General features: G+C 38.0%; 1 protein-coding gene across 3 annotated transcripts in view; it reads left to right on the plus strand.

Moving 5' to 3' along the window:
- PARD3B (par-3 family cell polarity regulator beta) overlaps positions 1–18,887 on the plus strand; it is a 390,939-nt gene that overhangs the window by 103,192 nt on the left and 268,860 nt on the right. For all 3 annotated transcript variants that reach the window (XM_051623713.1, XM_051623715.1, XM_051623716.1), the window contains exon 3: positions 9,762–9,933. In XM_051623713.1, coding sequence (XP_051479673.1) covers positions 9,762–9,933 — 172 coding nt within the window. The remainder of the gene's footprint in view (positions 1–9,761; positions 9,934–18,887) is intronic.

Raw genomic sequence — 18,887 nt, forward strand, 5'->3', positions numbered from 1 at the left:
GTTTTTCTGCACAGACAGAAACACAGAGTGAGAACTGTATGACGTGTGGCAACATCCCAAGATTTATCAAGCCTGTCTGTACTAATGAAAGTTGTTGTGTGTGTTATGCTGTACAGATGGTTTTACACTTTCTGATGGGTTTTACAATTCAAGTATTTTTTCGTGCTGCTTCTTTCTTTTGCTTCTGAAGTTCCACTTCCCCATCCCATAATGTCCTCTATAAAGATCAAAGCCTTTTAAAACCAAATAAACCACTAAATCATATGCTGTCATTGACTTATTGTGTCAAAAACAAACTTATTTTTGCATATAATGCATACTGTCAAATCAGTGGGAAGGGGAAAAAAAAAGTATGAATTGGTAGAAGTTGATCTGGGTTTTTCTGAACTTTACAGCTAGGAAGATTACATGGACACTTAAGTGGTTAGCCAGGAGTGTAGCCATAAAATGAAGGGCAGTAATTCTGCCCCTCTATTTGGCATTTGTGAGTCCACAGTTAGACTGTTGTGTTCAGTTTGGGTCTCTTTGTGCAAGGACATTGACATACTTGGAGCAAGCTCAGCACAAATGTCACCAAAAGGATCAGTGATTGAACACATGATGTGGAGGGGAGAGGGTGAGTGTACTTCATAGGATAAGGGGGATATCAAAAGCATCTGGAAAGGAGTGAGAAGGTGAGGAAAAGAGGTTACTGCAGTTTGCTGGAGAGGTCTGCTGAATAGCAGGCAAGGTTCCTGCTAAAGTAGAAGTGGGCTGCAGGAATGCCTTGTGCTGCAGTAGGAACTGGGAGCAGTTCAAGCTCTCCTCGTCTGGCTTTCCCCTCCTCTGCCTCACTTCTCCATATGTGGCTTGGAGTATTCAGTGTTACTGTGGGTTCTCAGTTCAACAAATATGCTAATTCTACCAAGTGTTTTTTGTGTCATTACTGGCTTGGTATATTGTGTATTCCACAGGAGGCTTGCCAATGGAATTAGACTAAGCTGTTAATTTAGCATTAAAGTTGTATTTTAAGACAAGACAATTCATATTACAGAATAACTATAATTCATATTTTGAAAGTGAACATTTATTGATGCTTACCCACAATATAGTAACTAAGATGTGACTTTCATTTCTAAGGATAAACTGTCTTATTTCAGTTACCATGGCATAGAGTGTTTTTCCTTTTCACTGACTGACTACAGTAAGTACAATTGACAAGCATGGTTCTAGCAAGTAGTGCAGTCTTTGATATTAGTATCTACATTTTTGCAATGCCATTTTAAATCGACTCTCTGAAATTACCTCATCTTCTGTAAAGTCCATATGGGTGAAAGTACTCCATTTCAAGGTAAACAGAAAGGAAATAATCAGTCTTGCTTTTTACAGTCCTCCTTCCATTTGTTTTTTCACTTGGATAGAGGAAGAATAAAAAACAAAGGGCATTTGTTATCTAGCAAAACTCAGAAGCTATTTCACATAAAAACATAATGAGTGTGACGGGCTACAAATAGCATTGAACATGAATCTTTTACAGAAGAAAGGAGAAGTGTCCTTTGGTATATTTACCTCAATCAACCCTAATAAGGCTTGTTTTATGTGTTTTATGCATCCGCCATCATAATTATAAATCCTTGACATTTTAGCTCTAGCATTTATATCTGTCAGGAAAGCTACCCTGAGTCAACCCTCAAGGAATGTCTGTGTTGTTACTATGAATCCCCATAACAGCTCTTGAGTAGTTGCTAAGTGGCTTAAAAAATTACATCTCAGCCATGCTTGAAGAGCTCATCAAACTTTGTCACAAATACCAATGTTAAGTACCAAATCAGCTGCATTGTTTGAAGTACAGTCATGTGTGCCCACGGAGGAATAGGTTGGACAGGAGAAGGAGGCATATAAGGTCTCATCAATAAGGTAGATTTTTTTTTGGCCATGACCCTTCAGGAAAACAAATCATCAAAAAAACCACCCCACCAAAACAGAACAACAGCAACAAAAAAACAACCCCCAAACATATCAATTCAGCTACAGCAAAATAACAGGAAGATAACAATATTTTTATTTGATCACACACACACAAACAACAGCTAGACTTTCTGAAAAGCATGAATTAAAGGGGTTTGTCAGGCATGATTTCTTAATACAGTTGTTTCTTTTTACGTTTATAGAATAGTTGAGAACCTTCCCAAATTAAGTGTAAAAACAAAACCCCACAACAAAAAGCCTCAAAAGAAATCACAGCAGAATATCCAGAAACTCTTAGAGATCTGGAAACTCAAGTTCATAAATTTAGCTAGTTACCCAAATTCAGTGACAAGACCGAGAGCTAAATGCAAGACTTCTATTAATAAAGCGCTACAGAAATTTTGATCTCTCAAAAGTAATGGAGAGTTGGAAGCCCTTCCTACGTCTATGATGTCAGTAACTACAAATCTAGAAAATTCAGGTAAGCTCAGTCAGCATAGCTCTTCAGCAAAAAAAAAAAAAAAAAAGCCCCACTGGGTGACTGGTAGTGCCACAGCATAGGCACAGCAGGAGGGCTGGGGAAGGGGCTCCAGAGGTTAACATTCTTCATGTAGGGCTCTCTCTTTTAGATGTAGTAAGTGATAGGCAAGAAGAGGAACTCCAAATATTTTTAGGAAGATGATCTGCTGTTTAAAATGTGAAGACTGAAAACAACTGATACCTCCCTGCACGACTTACTGATTAGTGGTAATTCAAAAAATCTCAGCTTAATTTATGAGGAAAATTAGTATTTAAAGTATCACCTCTTGCCGTGACTCCTGGTTATGGTGAAATACAAACATTTGAAGGTATTGAGGACCTCCAGTGGCCCTGTGAATTTAAACCAAAATAAATCCTGCAGGACTTTACCAGTGCTGGCCTCACATATTCCACTCTCAGTTCTTCATTTTTGTCCCCTGCTCTGTCCCTTGGGTTGTGCCAAAACAACTGCACTGTCACTTGAGCAAGGATCCCTGCTTGCCACTAGCACACTCTTTCCATTCCCTCAGGAAGAGCTGGGGCTTGAGCTGGGTCTGATCTCTATTTTTTAGGCATGCTGCTTCTCTTACTATGTTGTATTTTCCTTGTATCCTTGAAAAGTTTTGACAGCCAAGGCTACCAGTGTTTGTACTGTGTGCAGGATTCTGTTCTTGGTTACTTTTTGACAGTACCAAGAGAAATTTGATTAATAAGGGTAGGACAAGTGTCAGGTGGTCTTTGGGAAGCTTCTTTGGTGTATGTAATTTTGGCATGTAGGTAAACAAGATGAGCTAATCACCATAGCTTTTATGCAATGTATCTGTAATTTGTTTTCATATGTAGGTGTGAAGGAAGACTGTCATATGGTGCTTTTCCTTGGCAGCCTTTATTTTAAGTTAAAGGAATTCCAAGGCAAACTATTATGCCAGAGTACAATTTCAAATACTTATCAGTATATAGCAGAAGAGAATACCTTGGAAGAACATTAAGGAAAGGCTATACAGCTCCAGGAAAGCTTTAAATTGAAAAATTAAATAATGCTATCATGCATTTTTGAGGTACCCTAATTTAGTTCTGTCTATGTTGCACTGTTACCAGTGTTTGATCTTTTAGCCATTTGAACAGGAGTCTTTCATAAGTAATATATAATATCTGATTTAACATTAATGAGTTGTGGAGTTCTGAGACAACTTCTGTAGTGGATTTATGAGGTTTTTTTAATTTGACATATGGTACGCTTTACTCTTGATCTTCTTGCCTCTGTCTAAAGTGTTCTTGTCCCCTTGTGGGTGTAAGTTAAAAGTGTAACCTGTGCCCGTAGAATATTTTCTATTAGGAAGGTAAAGTCCTCGGGACATCAGCAGAAACATTCCTGCTGTTATGTTTCAGACTTTATAACACCTGCGTGCACAGCTCTCTAGTGTGCGGTCGTGGGAGCACAAACACCAGTACATCTTCGTTAAAGGAGACAGATAACCTCACTACTGCAAGACTGCAAGTACAGTCTGGTAGTCTAAAGAGATATTAATGTAGGAATGTTTTTACAGAAATTTGCTTTGTGTGGTTCACAGAGCTGAAGCACCTGGAAGGTGGATAGTTGCTTTTCTTCCATGCATGTAGCAAGTTGTAGTACCTTTGTAAAGGACCAGTAGAAACCAGTGATTGGAGAAAGAAAAAGGTCAGGCCACAGTAGCCTCAAGGTAGATGTCACATTTTGAACTAAAGATGGCCTGGTAAACTTGCTTTTATGTTGTGCTGGTGCTTGAGTGTCTTTAGATGGCTGGAGTAAAGAACTGACCTTGCCAAACACAAAGTCTTACAGGAAGGAAGGGAGGGAGGGAGGAAGGGAGGAAGGAAGGGAGGGAGGGAGCGAAAGCTCCCTTTCCCCTTCTTTAATTAGTCATATGGAGGGTACTGTCAACTGCAGCCTTTCTCTGTCTGTGTCTGATAGTTTGCAGGTGTTAGCACCTGGGGAGAGCTAAGTTCTGATGTTTTATGTTTTTGTTATTTTTAATATTCTATTTTGAAGTTGGCTATATTCTATTATCTGAGTATTGTACGGAGAAAGACACACAGTGTTTCTCTCTGTTGCCAATTGTGGAGAATGGCCTGTGACACCAATGTGTAAGGATAAATAAAAGATTAATCCTAAAGATCCCAAACTGAGGCTTCAGAGAACAAGGTGTTGTGATGCTGTTAAAGGTAATTTTCTGCTGTAGTTTGAACAGTTGCTTCTCCTAATGTTACAAAGTTTGATTAAATAATCACCAAGCTATCCATTCACCCCTCCTGGCAGCTTCTTGTTAAGATGTGAGTGTTTTGTGTGAAAAGTCTTTACTAATTGACCGGAAAAAGGGAGAAATTTTTTGCCACATCATTTTAGTAACTAGTGATCACTCCTACAGGAGCGCTGGCTCTCAGAAGTGTAGATATGGTTAAAAAACCATAGGCTTTTTTCTTAAATGAGTATTTGAAGTGATAGGGAGCTTCTGAACAGGGAACAAATGTCTTGAAGAAACCAACAATTTTTAATGCCTTTTGTTCTCCATAGTGAGAGAGGAATGTAAATAAAGCTTTGAATGTGAAAAAAATTACGAGGAAAAATTTCCATCTAACTTGAATGAAAAATTTAATAGAAGTTGAGCATTTAATTCCTTTTTGTGCTTTTGATTATAACATTCCAGCTGTTGAAAATTGCATCTTTTCAATCACATAGTGACTCTAGCCTATGACTGAGAACTTTTCTTACTGATTCTATCCTGACAGTAATTGAAAGCTGATTAATTTAATTGCAAGCAAGCTTTTATTTTGCCATTTCTTCCTTAGTACCTTGTGTGGATGCCTGCTGTTTGAGGTCAGAAAGGAAACAGCAGTGTCTATTTTCTAATTCAGTATGTAAAAGCTAGTAAAGTACACAGGTTTTAACCTTATTAACAGTAATCTAGTTGTGAAAAGTGTAGTTTGAAGAGAGAAATAATTATGAAACATTTTATTTGAAATGGTATATAGGGCAATGGAAAGTCAGCTGGTTTTGGTTTAACAGACAAATGCCTTAAAGTAAGAACTGTAAAGTTCTGATATTTGTTCAAAGGTGAGAATGGTTTTCTTTGAGATTCTGAAACTCTACAAAATTGTTTATATTTAATTGAGCTTAATTAGCAAGCACTAAAACAAAACTGTTGCCATTTCAATTTGGAAGGACTTCTTTTACTGCTTCTTGTGTGTATGCTGTACACCCCAGCAGACAGGGAAGCGTGGCTGCACTGGATGTGTGAGCTGTGTGCTCCGGCATTGTGCTGTGCTGCAGGCTTAAGGATTAGAGTGCAACTAGTTTGGGAAGGACTGGGGGGCCCTGGAAAGTTTTATGTTTCACCTATGAGCAGGTGTAGGGGAACATTTTGCCCTGTCAGGATTTTTAAGTGCAACATTGCATCCATTTTTGTATCCAATTGGCCAGTGATTCTCTGGGGTAAAAGTTGTTGATGTTTTGTACTTGGTCCCTTTCAGTCAGTAACATTATTTCCACTATTGGTGTTTACCCACCTTTTTGTATATGAGGGTTGATCTCAATCAGATCCATGTGTCTTGCTCACTGTGTTTGGGGATGTAGTCACTTAATTTTTACATAACTTTGTTTTAATTTTCTTCACACTTTGCAATTGAATTATCAGGAAAATATTGAAAAGGCTGTGACACAGGACACTGTACAAAGTTAAAATTTGCCTTCATTGCCTTCTAATGAATTTTCCCCTTATGATCAACACAAATGCTAGTAAAATAGCACTGTTGTTAATTCTGCCTTATGTTGTGACTACATCAAGTAGGGAGGAGTTTAGTAATAAAAAATGACAGATAAGTACTAAGTTTTGATAATTTATTGATTGTCAAGGTAACTGACAGGTTGTTAACAGATTACAGCAATACAGGGGTTAGAACTACTTTACCTATATAGAAGTACATAGACGTCTTTTATAGTAAATACTCATGTTCCTTAATAACCTTTTTTAAAAAAGGAGATGCTTAAGTAGAGCAAGTGTACAAAACCTGTGACAGAGTACTAGCATAACTGTTACATTACAGTGTCTATGGTAATATTTTGAAATGTTAAAAAAAAAAATAATAATTCAGCTGACCTACAGAAACTCCAAATATTTATAAATAGTGACCTGGAAAAGAGAGAAGTAGTGTTGCAAACAATGTTGTTGTTGTTTTCATGATACATTTCCAAGGGATTACTAAATGTGTCCTGAATTTCTTTTCTACCAGAAGAGATTTGCAGTCTTTTTCAGTGAAAGAATCTTCCATACTAGAAATAAGAAGCCAGTTACTATAATTGTTTTTGAATAATTAATCTACATAAACTGAATTCAGCCTTTGAAAGGCTGAAGCTGATACATTGATTGATTAGCAGTGTATTTGTAATGTTACGATTGCCACCAACAAGGTACTCTTGCAACTGCAGTCCTGAAGAGTTTTCTCCTGAATAAACATTTTAAAAGACAAATGGCTGTTTATTTCATTGGTGAGGAAGATGTTGCATCTTTGCTACTTCCACATGCAACACTGGAAGTATCTCCTTTCCACACTATCTAAAAAATGGGAGTTTAAATCAAGATCATGTTTCTTCATTAATGATGTGTTCCATACTGTGAAGAAATACTTTCCTTGGTTTTATTAATCTGTCAAGGTGTAGACTAGGGAACCACAGGCTTTTTTGCTGAAGTCACTGGGAGAGTGACAGCAGTAAGAAACTTCTCCACTTTCAGGCAGGTGTGAGGTCCACGTGGTTTAGCTATGAGAAACCTTGTGGTCATTTGTCAGGCTGTATCACAGGTGTTTGCCTGCTGTCAGCTTGCACCTGTGCCCTGCCCACTGCAGCATGGAAATGCCATACTGGTGTGGATAAGGTGGGAACTGGGAAGGGGGTGTTGGTGGGAGGTGTCTTTCTCCTGACTCTACTGTGAGAGTTGGGAGGAGAGGAGCCAATGTGAGTGTCCCCACCTGCTGAGCCTTCTTGAGGGGTGATGGGAGTGGAATTAATACAATCTTCACAGCATTTGCAATCCTTCCATATAATTAAGCAGGTGAAGACCTGTGGGGGCTTATCCACTTTTGGGCACTGTCACTTCTGGGTGTCATTTTGCCCTCATTTCTGACTAGTTATTGAGGCAATTGTTTGACTTGTGAACTATTGCTTTGAGGAAGTGCCATGATACTTTAATGTATGTGAGCCTGCCAGAGTGGCAATGCTGGGCCAGACTGCTGCTCTGGTCTCTGCTGGTGGCCAGTGGGTAATACTTGAAGAAAGTGTATAGAAATAGGGTAATTATAACATCAGTATTCTCCTGCTTTAGCTTTCTGGTTTTTTACTACTACATGTTTTGGAGGCTTCTGTGTCTGAGGCAATACTTGCATGTTTCCATTCAACAGCTCTTGTTGGTCTTTTCCTTCAGTTTGTCTAATTTTTTTAATTATTTTTTTTAGCCAATTCCTACTCTTGGCCTCTGCAACATCCTGGGGCAGGAAGCATTGAGTATTACAATATAATGTAGCATGGGGAAACTCAGCTTGGTCCAGCTGAGGCATTCACTTGTTTATTCCCACCAAATCACAGCTGAGCTCTATTAACTCTATTTTACTTCACAAACGCTCAAGTGAATTTTGTATCCTACTATCCTCTAAAGTGCTTTCAGTGCCATGGTCCTACATGATCGCAAATTTCTTCCTCATTAGTAACAGACTCTTTCTTAGAAATTGTTTCTACAGCAAAAGTGAGATTGAGAAAGCAAACCTTTTGGTGGGCAACAATTGTGGAACTTCTTGATTCATGATTGGCTTCCATAAAAACATTAACATGATTAGTCATTTTAGAAACACATTATAGGGAGTTTTTTTCTTGGTGCTAGAGAAAATTGCTGTGGTCTCTAGATGTCTGGTTTTAAGGCAGCCATTTGGTTCTATGTAGTTGTGGGGCACAGCAATGGACTGGTGATGAGTGCAGTATGAACCCCTTCATAGTTTCCCTGCAATGAAGGAATAAGGTACAAAGAGAGTTGGTTTTGTTACTGGAATGAATCTTTCCTATATGCTTTGGACAAACAAAAAACAAATTGTATGTTATAAGAGCTATTTGTGCAGCCATGGAAAGGAAACAGGCTCCACATGGAAAATAAGAGCAAGTTTTCTACCTAATTATTTAAGGGGTTTTATGTGCGTCTAAAACATGCATTGGTAAATGTAAGCTGACACATTTCTAGCAACCAAATTATAAATGAGCGGAAGACCTGAAAATGCCAGTTTCTTCTTCAGAATCACTTGAGGATTTTTCTTTTCCCTCATACATTCATATCTTCCCTTAGGCAAATGTATTCCTTTAAATGTGTGTCTCTTTGTTTCAGTATGCTACATATCATAGGATATAATTTTTGATACATGTCTTGAAATTGTCAGAGGAGATTCGATGTGCCAATATTTTATATAGAGAGTGTGTATGCATACCTTGAAATAACAGAGAAAAAGTGGTAAATCAGTCCTTTAAAGTTGTTTCTGTGTTTATCTTGACATTGTCTAACCAATTGTGTGTGTTGTGGGGCAGGAAGAGTGCTTTAAACTGTTGCTTTTATCCCCTCTTCTCTTGGAGAGGGCTTTAGGATGTTAAGTGTCCTGCTCATCAAGAACAGGAAGACTTCTGATTTGTTTAGATTCATTGGGAATTAATAATTTTATTTTTCCAGAACTGTAACACAGTTAACTGTTTTCCTGGAAACCACATGTACCTGAGTCACTTGTTGATTAAGTTGCATATGCATAATCTGATCACTTATTAGGAATCACTGTATTATTAGGAACCAAAAGGAAGATCCTTGTGAAGGGCTAGATTAGATGAGGCAAAAAGAAAGATTTCCCTGGGGTTTTAAAAAATAATTTTCTTGTCACCATTAATGTGAGTTTGGACAGCAGGCCAGTTTGGACAGTTGTGGCGAGTGCTCCTTTCCATCCCATTCATCTGTCTTGCAGGTGTCCTGCAGGCCTCTCAAGACAACTACTTGGGGGGTGTTCTTATCTAACTGAAATCTGCTTTTGTCTTATTCTTAGTGTTTCACTGTTATCTAGGCCCTGTTTTTATTCTGTGTGTCACTGTTCTTCTTTAAGTGATTTTTCCCAAATGTGATTTTTTTTTCCCCCAAAATTTACTTATTTCAGGTAATAACTGACATCACTAGTAACGTATAAGTTTTGCTTTTTTTTTTTTACTTTGAATATACAAATGGTATGATCTTTTTTTTTTTTCATAGCTGATTGCTGTTTATGATGAGCAAGAAACTCACCGTAAGACTGATGGCACCAATGGCAATTTGACAGACAGAAACAGCCCAGACTCTTTTGAAACAGAGGTAGCAGCTCAGCTGGCTGCCTTTCAGCCAATTGGTGGGGAGATTGAAGTGACTCCTTCTGCCCTTAAACTTGGTATGTATATCCTGCATGGGTATCTTTTATTGGTATTTTTTTCACCAATGTATAGTGTTTTCTTATTTCCTTTTGCTTTTCTGAGTATGTCTGTATTTGGATTTTAGGTTATTAAAGAATTGTTTTAGCACCCCATTGCTTGCCTGGCAATTTAGTGAGGACAATTATAATGTCATAACTTGGGCTTTTAATAGTTGGTGTTGAAGACTGCCCCTGAGCATGGCAAATCTGCACCTGAGTCTTGTATCCTGCTGCATGTTATGCCCATTTGTACAGTTGGGGTCACTTTTTTCTCCTTTTTTTTGACTGGATAGGTTGCTAGTAATGCTTCATTGTAATCTTCTGAGAGTGGAAGAAATTAAACCAATGCAAAGTATTTTCAAATAACAAAGTCATTGAAAAAAAACAACCGAGCATTTTCATTGAGAACCCTGAGTGCAATGTGTGTAAAACTGCTGTGTACAAATGCTCTTGCTGATTTTCTGAGCTAGTGCCCCATTTTGGGGGTGGCAGGTAGAAAGGAGGAGATGCTGGTTGCAAACAGTTCAGTTAATTGCCTTTGGGGAAGTTTCACAGCAGACTGGGGAATAAGCAGGAAGAGTTAGCGGTCTGTGTACGGGCTAAGGGTTATGATCTAGTAGCAATAACAGAGACATGGTGGGACAGCTCACATGACTGGAATGTGGTCATGGATGGTTGAGAGTTGTAGTCAATGGGGCAGAATCTGGTTGGAGGTGTGTGACCAGTGGAGTCCCTCAGGGGTCGGTACTGGGACCGGTGTTGTTCAACATCTTCATCAACGACCTGGATGAGGGTATAGAATGTACCCTCAGCAAGTTTGCTGATGACACCAAGCTGGGAGGAGTGGCTGACACACCAGAAGGCTGTGCTGCCATTCAGAGAGACCTAGACAGGCTGGAGAGTTGGGCGGGGAGAAACATGATGAAGTTCAACAAGGGCAAGTGTAGAGTTCTGCATTTGGGGAAGAAAAACACCATGCACCAGTACAGGTTGGGGGCTGACCTGCTGGAGAGCAGTGTAGGAGAAAGGGACCTGGGAATCCTGGTAGACAGGAGGATGACCATGAGCCAGCAATGTGCCCTTGTGGCCAAGAAGGCCAACGGCATCCTGGGGTGCATTAGAAAGGGTGTGGTTAGTAGGTCAAGAGAGGTTCTCCTACCTCTTTATTCTGCATTGGTGAGGCCGCATCTGGAGTATTGTGTCCAGTTCTGGGCCCCTCAGTTCAAGAAGGACAGGGATCTGCTTGAGAGAGTCCAGCGCAGAGCTACAAAGATGATTAAGGGAGTAGAACATCTCCCTTATGAGGAGAGGCTGAGGGAGCTGGGTCTCTTTAGCTTGGAGAAAAGGAGACTGAGGGGTGACCTCATTAATGTTTACAAATATGTAAGGGGTGAGTGTCAGGGAGATGGAGTTAGGCTTTTCTCAGTGATGACCAGTGATAGGACAAGGGGTAATGGGTGGAAATTGGAGCATAGGAGGTTCAAGGTGAATATACGAAAAAATTTTTTTACTGTGAGAGTGACAGAGCACTGGAACAGGCTGCCCAGGGAGGTTGTGGAGTCTCCTTCACTGGAGACATTCAAAACCCACCTGGATGCATTCTTGTGTGATGTGCTCTAGGTGACCCTGCTCTAGCAGGGGGGGTTGGACTAGATGATCTTTCGAGGTCCCTTCCAACCCCTAAGATTCTATGATTCTATGATTCTATGATTCTTTTTGCCTATCTGACTTTCAGGTGTGCAAATTGTGATTAGGAGAGGCTTCTGCTTAATTCCTTCCTATATCAGATGGTACTATGTGAAGTGCTGCAGCTCTGGTCCCCTGTGTTGTTTCAGTGTGCCTGAAAGGCCAAGAGTTCAGACACTGGTTTCCAACCTAAAGAGCTAGTCTTGTACATTGAACATAAAGCAGTTTGAAATACTTTCTTGGATTGAGAGCAGGCTAAGCTGTCATCTCGATATAGAAGCTTTCAAAAACATGTTGAAGGTGAATACTCTTACTGTCTGCCTTTAAAGCAGTAGTACACTGACAGCATTTAGCAAATAAATGATGCTCAGGAGAGGAATCTCTGTGTTCCACCAGAGCTCATAATCCAATTCACCCCACATTCATGAGTACTGCTGGCAGACTCCTAACAGCATGCAATAGAATTTCTGAGTCGAAGTGGGTGGGGTAAGGATAGAAATCCTACCTCTAGTTGTGCTACTCTGATAGAGTAGGCTGATTGTGACTTCAGATATTGAATGTTTGCTTCTCTGTTTATCTTAAGTAAATTCTTAAAGGAAAAGGCTGATTAACAAAAGCAACAAGCTAAAATAAAATTTCTAATAAAGCTCACTGGATGAGGTTGTGCACTTTAACTTTTGACAAAACTCTATGCTTATTTTTATGTCCAGTATTAAAATTCAAGGTGCATGAAAAATTTTTAATTCAAATTTCTGTGTTAATGGACCACCTCTTTTTTTATTCCATAATACAGAAAAATCTCTTACTATATTTAATGATGCAAAGGAATTTCTGATATCTAAAAATCTTGGGGGAAAGACTTATTCTTGCTATAAGTTGTATGTATTTGAGCTGTGTTTTTGGTAAGCATGAAGTGTGGAAACATTTGTGGCTAGAGGTCCAATGGTTGAATGGTTTGCCACTTTATTTCATATTTTTAAATAACACAATGCAAACACATTTTAGTATGCTTCAGAAAGTAGAGATTGTTCTTCATATACTTCTGAGGCATATTTTATTTTTAAAAATAAAAGCCTATGAAAGTGGTTTGTCTAGCATACTGTTGTACATTACTTGAGGGTTGGACAAAACAGTATTTCAACCTCACAGAATTTTACGTAGAACAGTTAAATGCTAGAGTTCTTGAGCTCACCAGTAAACTGCCAGGTAGTTCAGTTTTCACAGTGTTTATAGAGTCCTTCTACTGTAAAGGACTTGGAAATATAACCTGAGAAGAGCAGCCAGTCAGGGTTCTGTTTTGTTTTCAGTGCAATACTAATATATGTTTGAAGTTAATATTGCTGCTTGCCTCTTAAAATAGAGAACATAAATATAATGGGTTTGTCTCAATGGTTCTCTTTCAGATTGTTTTATTTTATAAGGTAAATTAATTTATTTTTTTTTTACCTGCCAATCCTACAAACACAGTCTGCATTCTGGGTTTTTTTTATTATTTTTTTTTTAATTTTACATCATGGATTACCATTCTTCAGACTTAATTTTGGTCTTTATCTTTCCTGTACAAGTCCCCAAACACTAAATCATGTCTTTATTTCCACTAGAGGCAAATTGAAAAGTAAATGAAGAAATAGAAGTATGTTTTGGTTACATCAATATCATTGATACATGAAGCACAGTAGTCTGGCGCTCTGATCACTGAATTGATTCATGTTTGCTGGCAGAAATAAATAATAATAATTTTTAAAAGGTGTTTTTACTTGAGGATCAAGGATGTGATTAAATATAAGTATGGCAAGCGAGTGTTGTTTTCCATTGCAAAGCTGTGTGTTGGGAACTGTTGTGTTCTTACACATTTGCAGAATGCTGTTAGGGATGAAATGCAGGGAATCCACTGTTAAATAAGTTGTTGTGGAACAATTTTACCTGTTAATTTCTATTGGATGTTTTGTATTCTATGAAACCAGATCCACGATTTCATGTGGAAATTATGTCCATTCAGTGATCTGCTCAGAGAATACTTAGAGCTTGGTGCTTAATAAGTACATGAAACTAATCACTGTTGTTCTCAAACATGAGAGAATCAGCACTGATTTTTAGAATATGCACTTGAAATACTGCTTTCAAAGTTTTTTCTTTTTAATGAATTGTGTATTTGATCCAGTTACTTCTTTCAGGCTTTTGTGGCTGATGCTCTTCACAATACTTACCAGCTTGACTCTGTCTGAAGTAGTCGTTTTTCCACTATGTCGTTAGTTCCTCATATATTGGCCTTTGTTGCCTGTAACTTTGAAAGTGAGCCATTAGCACAGAAAAGCAATCTTAGATTTGTCTTGAAAGCTAAAAGTACTTTATATCTTACATTTTTTCCACATAATGTATGTTAATTTTTCGCTGTCCGACTCCTGCATGGCATAAAGGTTTTCTGTGTTAAGCATCACTTTTGAAATTTGTATGACCTTAGAAGACAATTTAGCTATTTGATTTGAGCCAGACTATGACTGACAATTAGTTGTTTTCCCATTATTTTCAGAAGACCGTGATGCTTTCTGGGATTAGATGTAATCTCTAACTGTTTCATTTCTGGTCTGTAATGTTCTTGCATCTCCTTTGGTCTGAGCTTCCATAATCAGATACAATTATTTTGAAAGTATAAATTGTGATACCATAATATTTATTTGAAATTGGTATATTAAAGTCATGTAAGAAACACTTATTCCCTTTATTCTGCACAGGTGGATGATTTTGCTTTCTAATCAAATGCAGTTTAGATGAATGGAGTTTGTCTAGTCACTGTTGTTGATAATTTGTCTTTATAGCAGCAAAATATGTTGGATTTTTGGCAAATTGAGTGTGGGTATATCTGATGCTATAACTAGTACACTAACAAGAGTTTGGAATTATGAAACATCTGGACATCCCTGTAGGTACCTTGAAAGTAGCAGAGTAATTATTGGGTGAATTAGCACTGTTTTCTGTTGGGTTTGGTTTTGGATGTGTGCATTTGTTGGTTGGTTTGGGTTTTTTTCACTATGCCATCTCCTAATATTTCTCTTTGACCAGAGATGGTAGCTGAGAACACTTTGCAGAGGACAGACTTACCTCTGCAGACCTTGTTGACTGGTTGCCTTTATTCCCAGTTGCAAACCACTGTTTTGTTGCTGATGTATGATTAAACAGTCATTCTCTCATCTTAAAGATAGCTTTGCTGTGGCTGTGCAGACATTTGTATGTAGTGTGCTCAGATTTTGAGAGAGCCCATGATGGATGGACCTACGTATATTAGGGATACTAACAGTATGTGCAAATAGTCCTGTCTGGTTTTTGAATACATGCATGTTTATTGTTAGAATTATTAAAAGTGAACTAGCAGTTTCCTTCCCTAGTAGAGGGGTAAACCACAACTTTATGTTAGCAACTAGTAGGCTATGTGTAAATTGACGTGATCTTCCTAAAATATTTTCAAAATGTTTTGGCTTGTGTTTTCTGACTTCAGGCTAGAGCTTTTTAAAAAGTCTTTTCCAAATAAATGGTTATCCACCAGTCATCTTCTGCTCATGAAACGGATGCATGCAGACTATTGCTAACCTCATGTCCAGTGAAAGGGTGCTTCTTCACAGGCTACTAGCCTATAAGAAATGCTTTGTGTGGTTGTTACCTTCAAATGCATCTAGCAATTCCTGCAGAGTATGAGACATAGTTGCTTCAGAAATGTTCCAGTGTGTCATTATAACTTTTTCAGGTATGCAACATGCCATTACATTACTTTGTGTTTTCCAGGAGAGTTTTCAATTTATTATAAGGCTTTTCAATTACACCAGCTGAACTGTCTTGAGTTTTTAACATTCATAGTTCTGTTGACCCTCTTAAGTCATCTTGTAATTTTCTGTGCAACCATAAGGTTGCTACTGGCCCTTCTGTATTCCTTCTGCACCTAAGAGTTTAGTGTTTTATTCTAGTGGTTTTCCCTGATAGGAAAGTCCTTTATGTGATAGCTAGTAGAAAAGGATAGAGGCAGTAAGAGGTTTACCTTTTTGATTTTCTTTTGTGGCGTCTGTTTGTTTGTTCCTTTTTGTTGCAGAATGGCTTGAGCAGCAGGGCCATGGGCCCCTGCTATCTCCTCGAGAGGCCTTGAGAGTGTGGTACAAACAGCAGCTGTACAAGCAATCTCTTTTTTTAGCCTAACACAAGTATAAACAATCTCTGTTAGCTTAAACTAACTCAAGGACAAGGTAGAGAAGTAGAATGATAGAAAACAAGGAAGAACCCTGGAACTCAGATGTGTGTTATTATCCAGTAAAATCACTGCAAGTAGTTGCCGTCCAGTGAAATCACTACAAGTGGTTACTATCCAATGAACTCACTATGCGTGGTTACTATCCAGTGAATTCACTATGCGTGGTTACTATCCAATGAATTCACTACATGTAGGTTTGGAAAAGGGTATAAAAGTAACACTGTGTATTCAATAAATCGAAGCTTGCTTTATCAATCACATTGATTCTGGACTGCTTGCTTCCCTCGCCGCCGGCACCTTTTCAGTCAATATGGAAAGGAAAGAGTGCACTAAATTAATTCTGGAGGATATATTTTATGGACATGGCAGTTGGAGCTGGAAAAGCCTTCAAGACTGGCCGAGTGTTTTGGGTTGTTTTGGAAACTGTGTTTAAGATTCCTGAAGCTGAGTATAAGCATTATTGGAAGGAGATACAATTAGGTTACTCTGATTGTTGACTAATAGCTTCTTAATAAATTTATACCTTTATTAGTGCTTAGTTGAAGTTGATGTTCGTTAAAGAAATAATTGCTTATAACCATTATTGATAGCAGGTTATAAAATTATCTTGCAAAACAGGAGTTTAACTCCTCCTTTTGGAAGCTTTCACTGCTAAGTAGGGCAACTGTCTTGCTGTTCTCACTTGAAAGGTCTTGCTTATATACATCCCCACCATCTGATCAATGTTCTAGGCAGGTTGTCCAGGCCAGACAATAAGAATACTAGCCTAGAAAGTTTTGATTTTACATTTTGATGCAGTCATTATTGTGGTCATGTCTTTTTACCATTTGAGAAAGGTATCTTGCAATCTTATGGAATTTCCTTAGCTGTGTTTCAAGGACTTCAGCTAGATAATTTACTTAATCAGCTTAATATATTCCTGTGTTTTGGGGCTTCCTGTAGTTTAAATCATATTTAATGGGACTGTTAAAAACACTCATTTTGTTTGAATGGCCCTGTGTGTTTGGGCTGCTAAGTCAGTCAACAGATATGCTTCCATTGGTAGTGTCTTAATCTGAAGTCCAAGGGAATTGAAAGTAAGATTTATTTTAGGAGTTTTTGGAAGTTACTCCCTCAATAGGGCTTAAATTATTAGCTCCAGGGTACAGATGTTGTCTGTTTTCAGAGCTTGGAAAGACTTTCTTCTGTTTCTCATCTGCCTTAAAGTGGAAGTATAGTAAGTAGGCTTGGGAGCATTTTAAATGACATATATTTGGTTTGTCCTCTTTCAAGTTGATGTTGAGATAATATAGATATATACTTTTAAATATAGAAGAAGCCACATGATTATTTTTTTTTTGAAGTTATGAAACCAGATATGGACTGAAAGTATTCATTTGATAACCAAAATGTTGCTAATGGCTTCTACACAGCATACACCCTGTGTCAGAGTAAGTAGGAAAGACACTTTTTCTTATATAAAAACTATCCTATTCAGCTTAATCTGGCAATGCCAGTTTCTTGGCTATGCATTCCAATGTTTATCAGTACATTGAGTCTGCTACGTGCATATAATAATTCTCTCCTGTATGATTCAAGGGAAATTAACATTTCAAAATTGCTAAGTTTCAAAAGAAACACTATTAAAACACATGCTGCCTTCTGTGGTTTGAAGCAATACTGCTTGTTTCCTTCAGCAAATAGGGCTTTATTTTTTCTCTGCACCAGAAGGCTGCTGTCATAGTGCTGATGTCAAGGGTTGTTCTGTGCTGTTTGTCATAGGTGTTGTGAGGATGACACTGTGTTTGATAGATTTTTCTCCTCTACAGCATTCAGTTTAATGTGGTTTTAAAGAATTGTGATGATCAACTAAAGTCTACTTGTGTTCCTAAAACAAATGAGTTGTATTCTCAGGCAAGCTAAAGGTTTAAAGATAACTTTTCATTTCAGTCAGAGTGCAGGCATGGCATATTTTGACCTCATGACCTAAGCTTAGCATTACTATTTGTCCTTGATTCACAGAAATAAGCTTTGCAACAGCATAGCTGAAGTTTATCTTTGTATTGCAGCAAAAGAACACAGTAATGCTTTCTGTAAAAATAAACATATATATATAAAGAAAATTTCCATGTGTCTCTCTCTTTTGGTCTGCCCATTTAGAAAACAAGCCAGTATTTCCATCCTTTCCCCCTACCCAAGAATTTAGTAGTAGTGTAGGTAATAAATTTATGTGCATAGTTGGTTACTAAAGAACCTTTTTTAATAGCCCGTCTGCCTCTGATTTCCCCAAAGAGGATTGTTTCTCATCAATTATTCCCCTTCTACCTGTTCCCTTTGCACTTGGTTTAATGTGCCTTACTTTGGGGCAAGGGGTTATCCCCATGAAAATACATTAAGTAGGAAGAATTTTGTTTTCTATACAAGATACACATTTTTTTGCAGTAGCTCTTGAGCTGAGTTATTAATTTCCAGCCTTTTATAGCTTCAGGGAAGGTGATGAATGGGACTTAGAATGACGGAATAAATTCTATTTCAAAATTCTGCACAGCTTTTTTACACCCTTTATTTGATGTCAGTGTTTTCCCTAAGATTTTTGTCTATTTTTCAAATTTTGTGATTTGCTGTTCTTGTGAGTATTTGTATGTTGTTATGATGCATAGCTAGTTTCAAAGGTAGTATCTCTTAAAAAAACCAAACCCAGACCAACCCATTTAATAAGCTAAACATTTGCAGCTGAAGTCTTTGAAGGCTGTAGTATCATAACATACTAGATGGTTATAGTGCAATCTCTATCAGTACACTCCAGTGCTAGGTAAGACAATGGAGTGTGTGTATGTGTTTGTAAATCTCTCCAGTAGTATGTGATGTATTGGCTCTGAGGCCATATGGCAAAATAAGTGTTTCAGGTTAAAAATGAGCCTGCTGAGCTTGGCTGAGTGATAGTTTTAAACTGTTCAAGTTAAAAAAAAAAAAAAAAAAAAAAAAAAAAAAAAGACTTCAACTAAAGATCTTGAGGTAGTAGATCTCCCTTTTT

The sequence above is a fragment of the Apus apus genome, chromosome 6 (genome assembly GCF_020740795.1).
Source record: "Apus apus isolate bApuApu2 chromosome 6, bApuApu2.pri.cur, whole genome shotgun sequence".
NCBI classification, from domain to species: Eukaryota; Metazoa; Chordata; class Aves; order Apodiformes; family Apodidae; genus Apus; species Apus apus.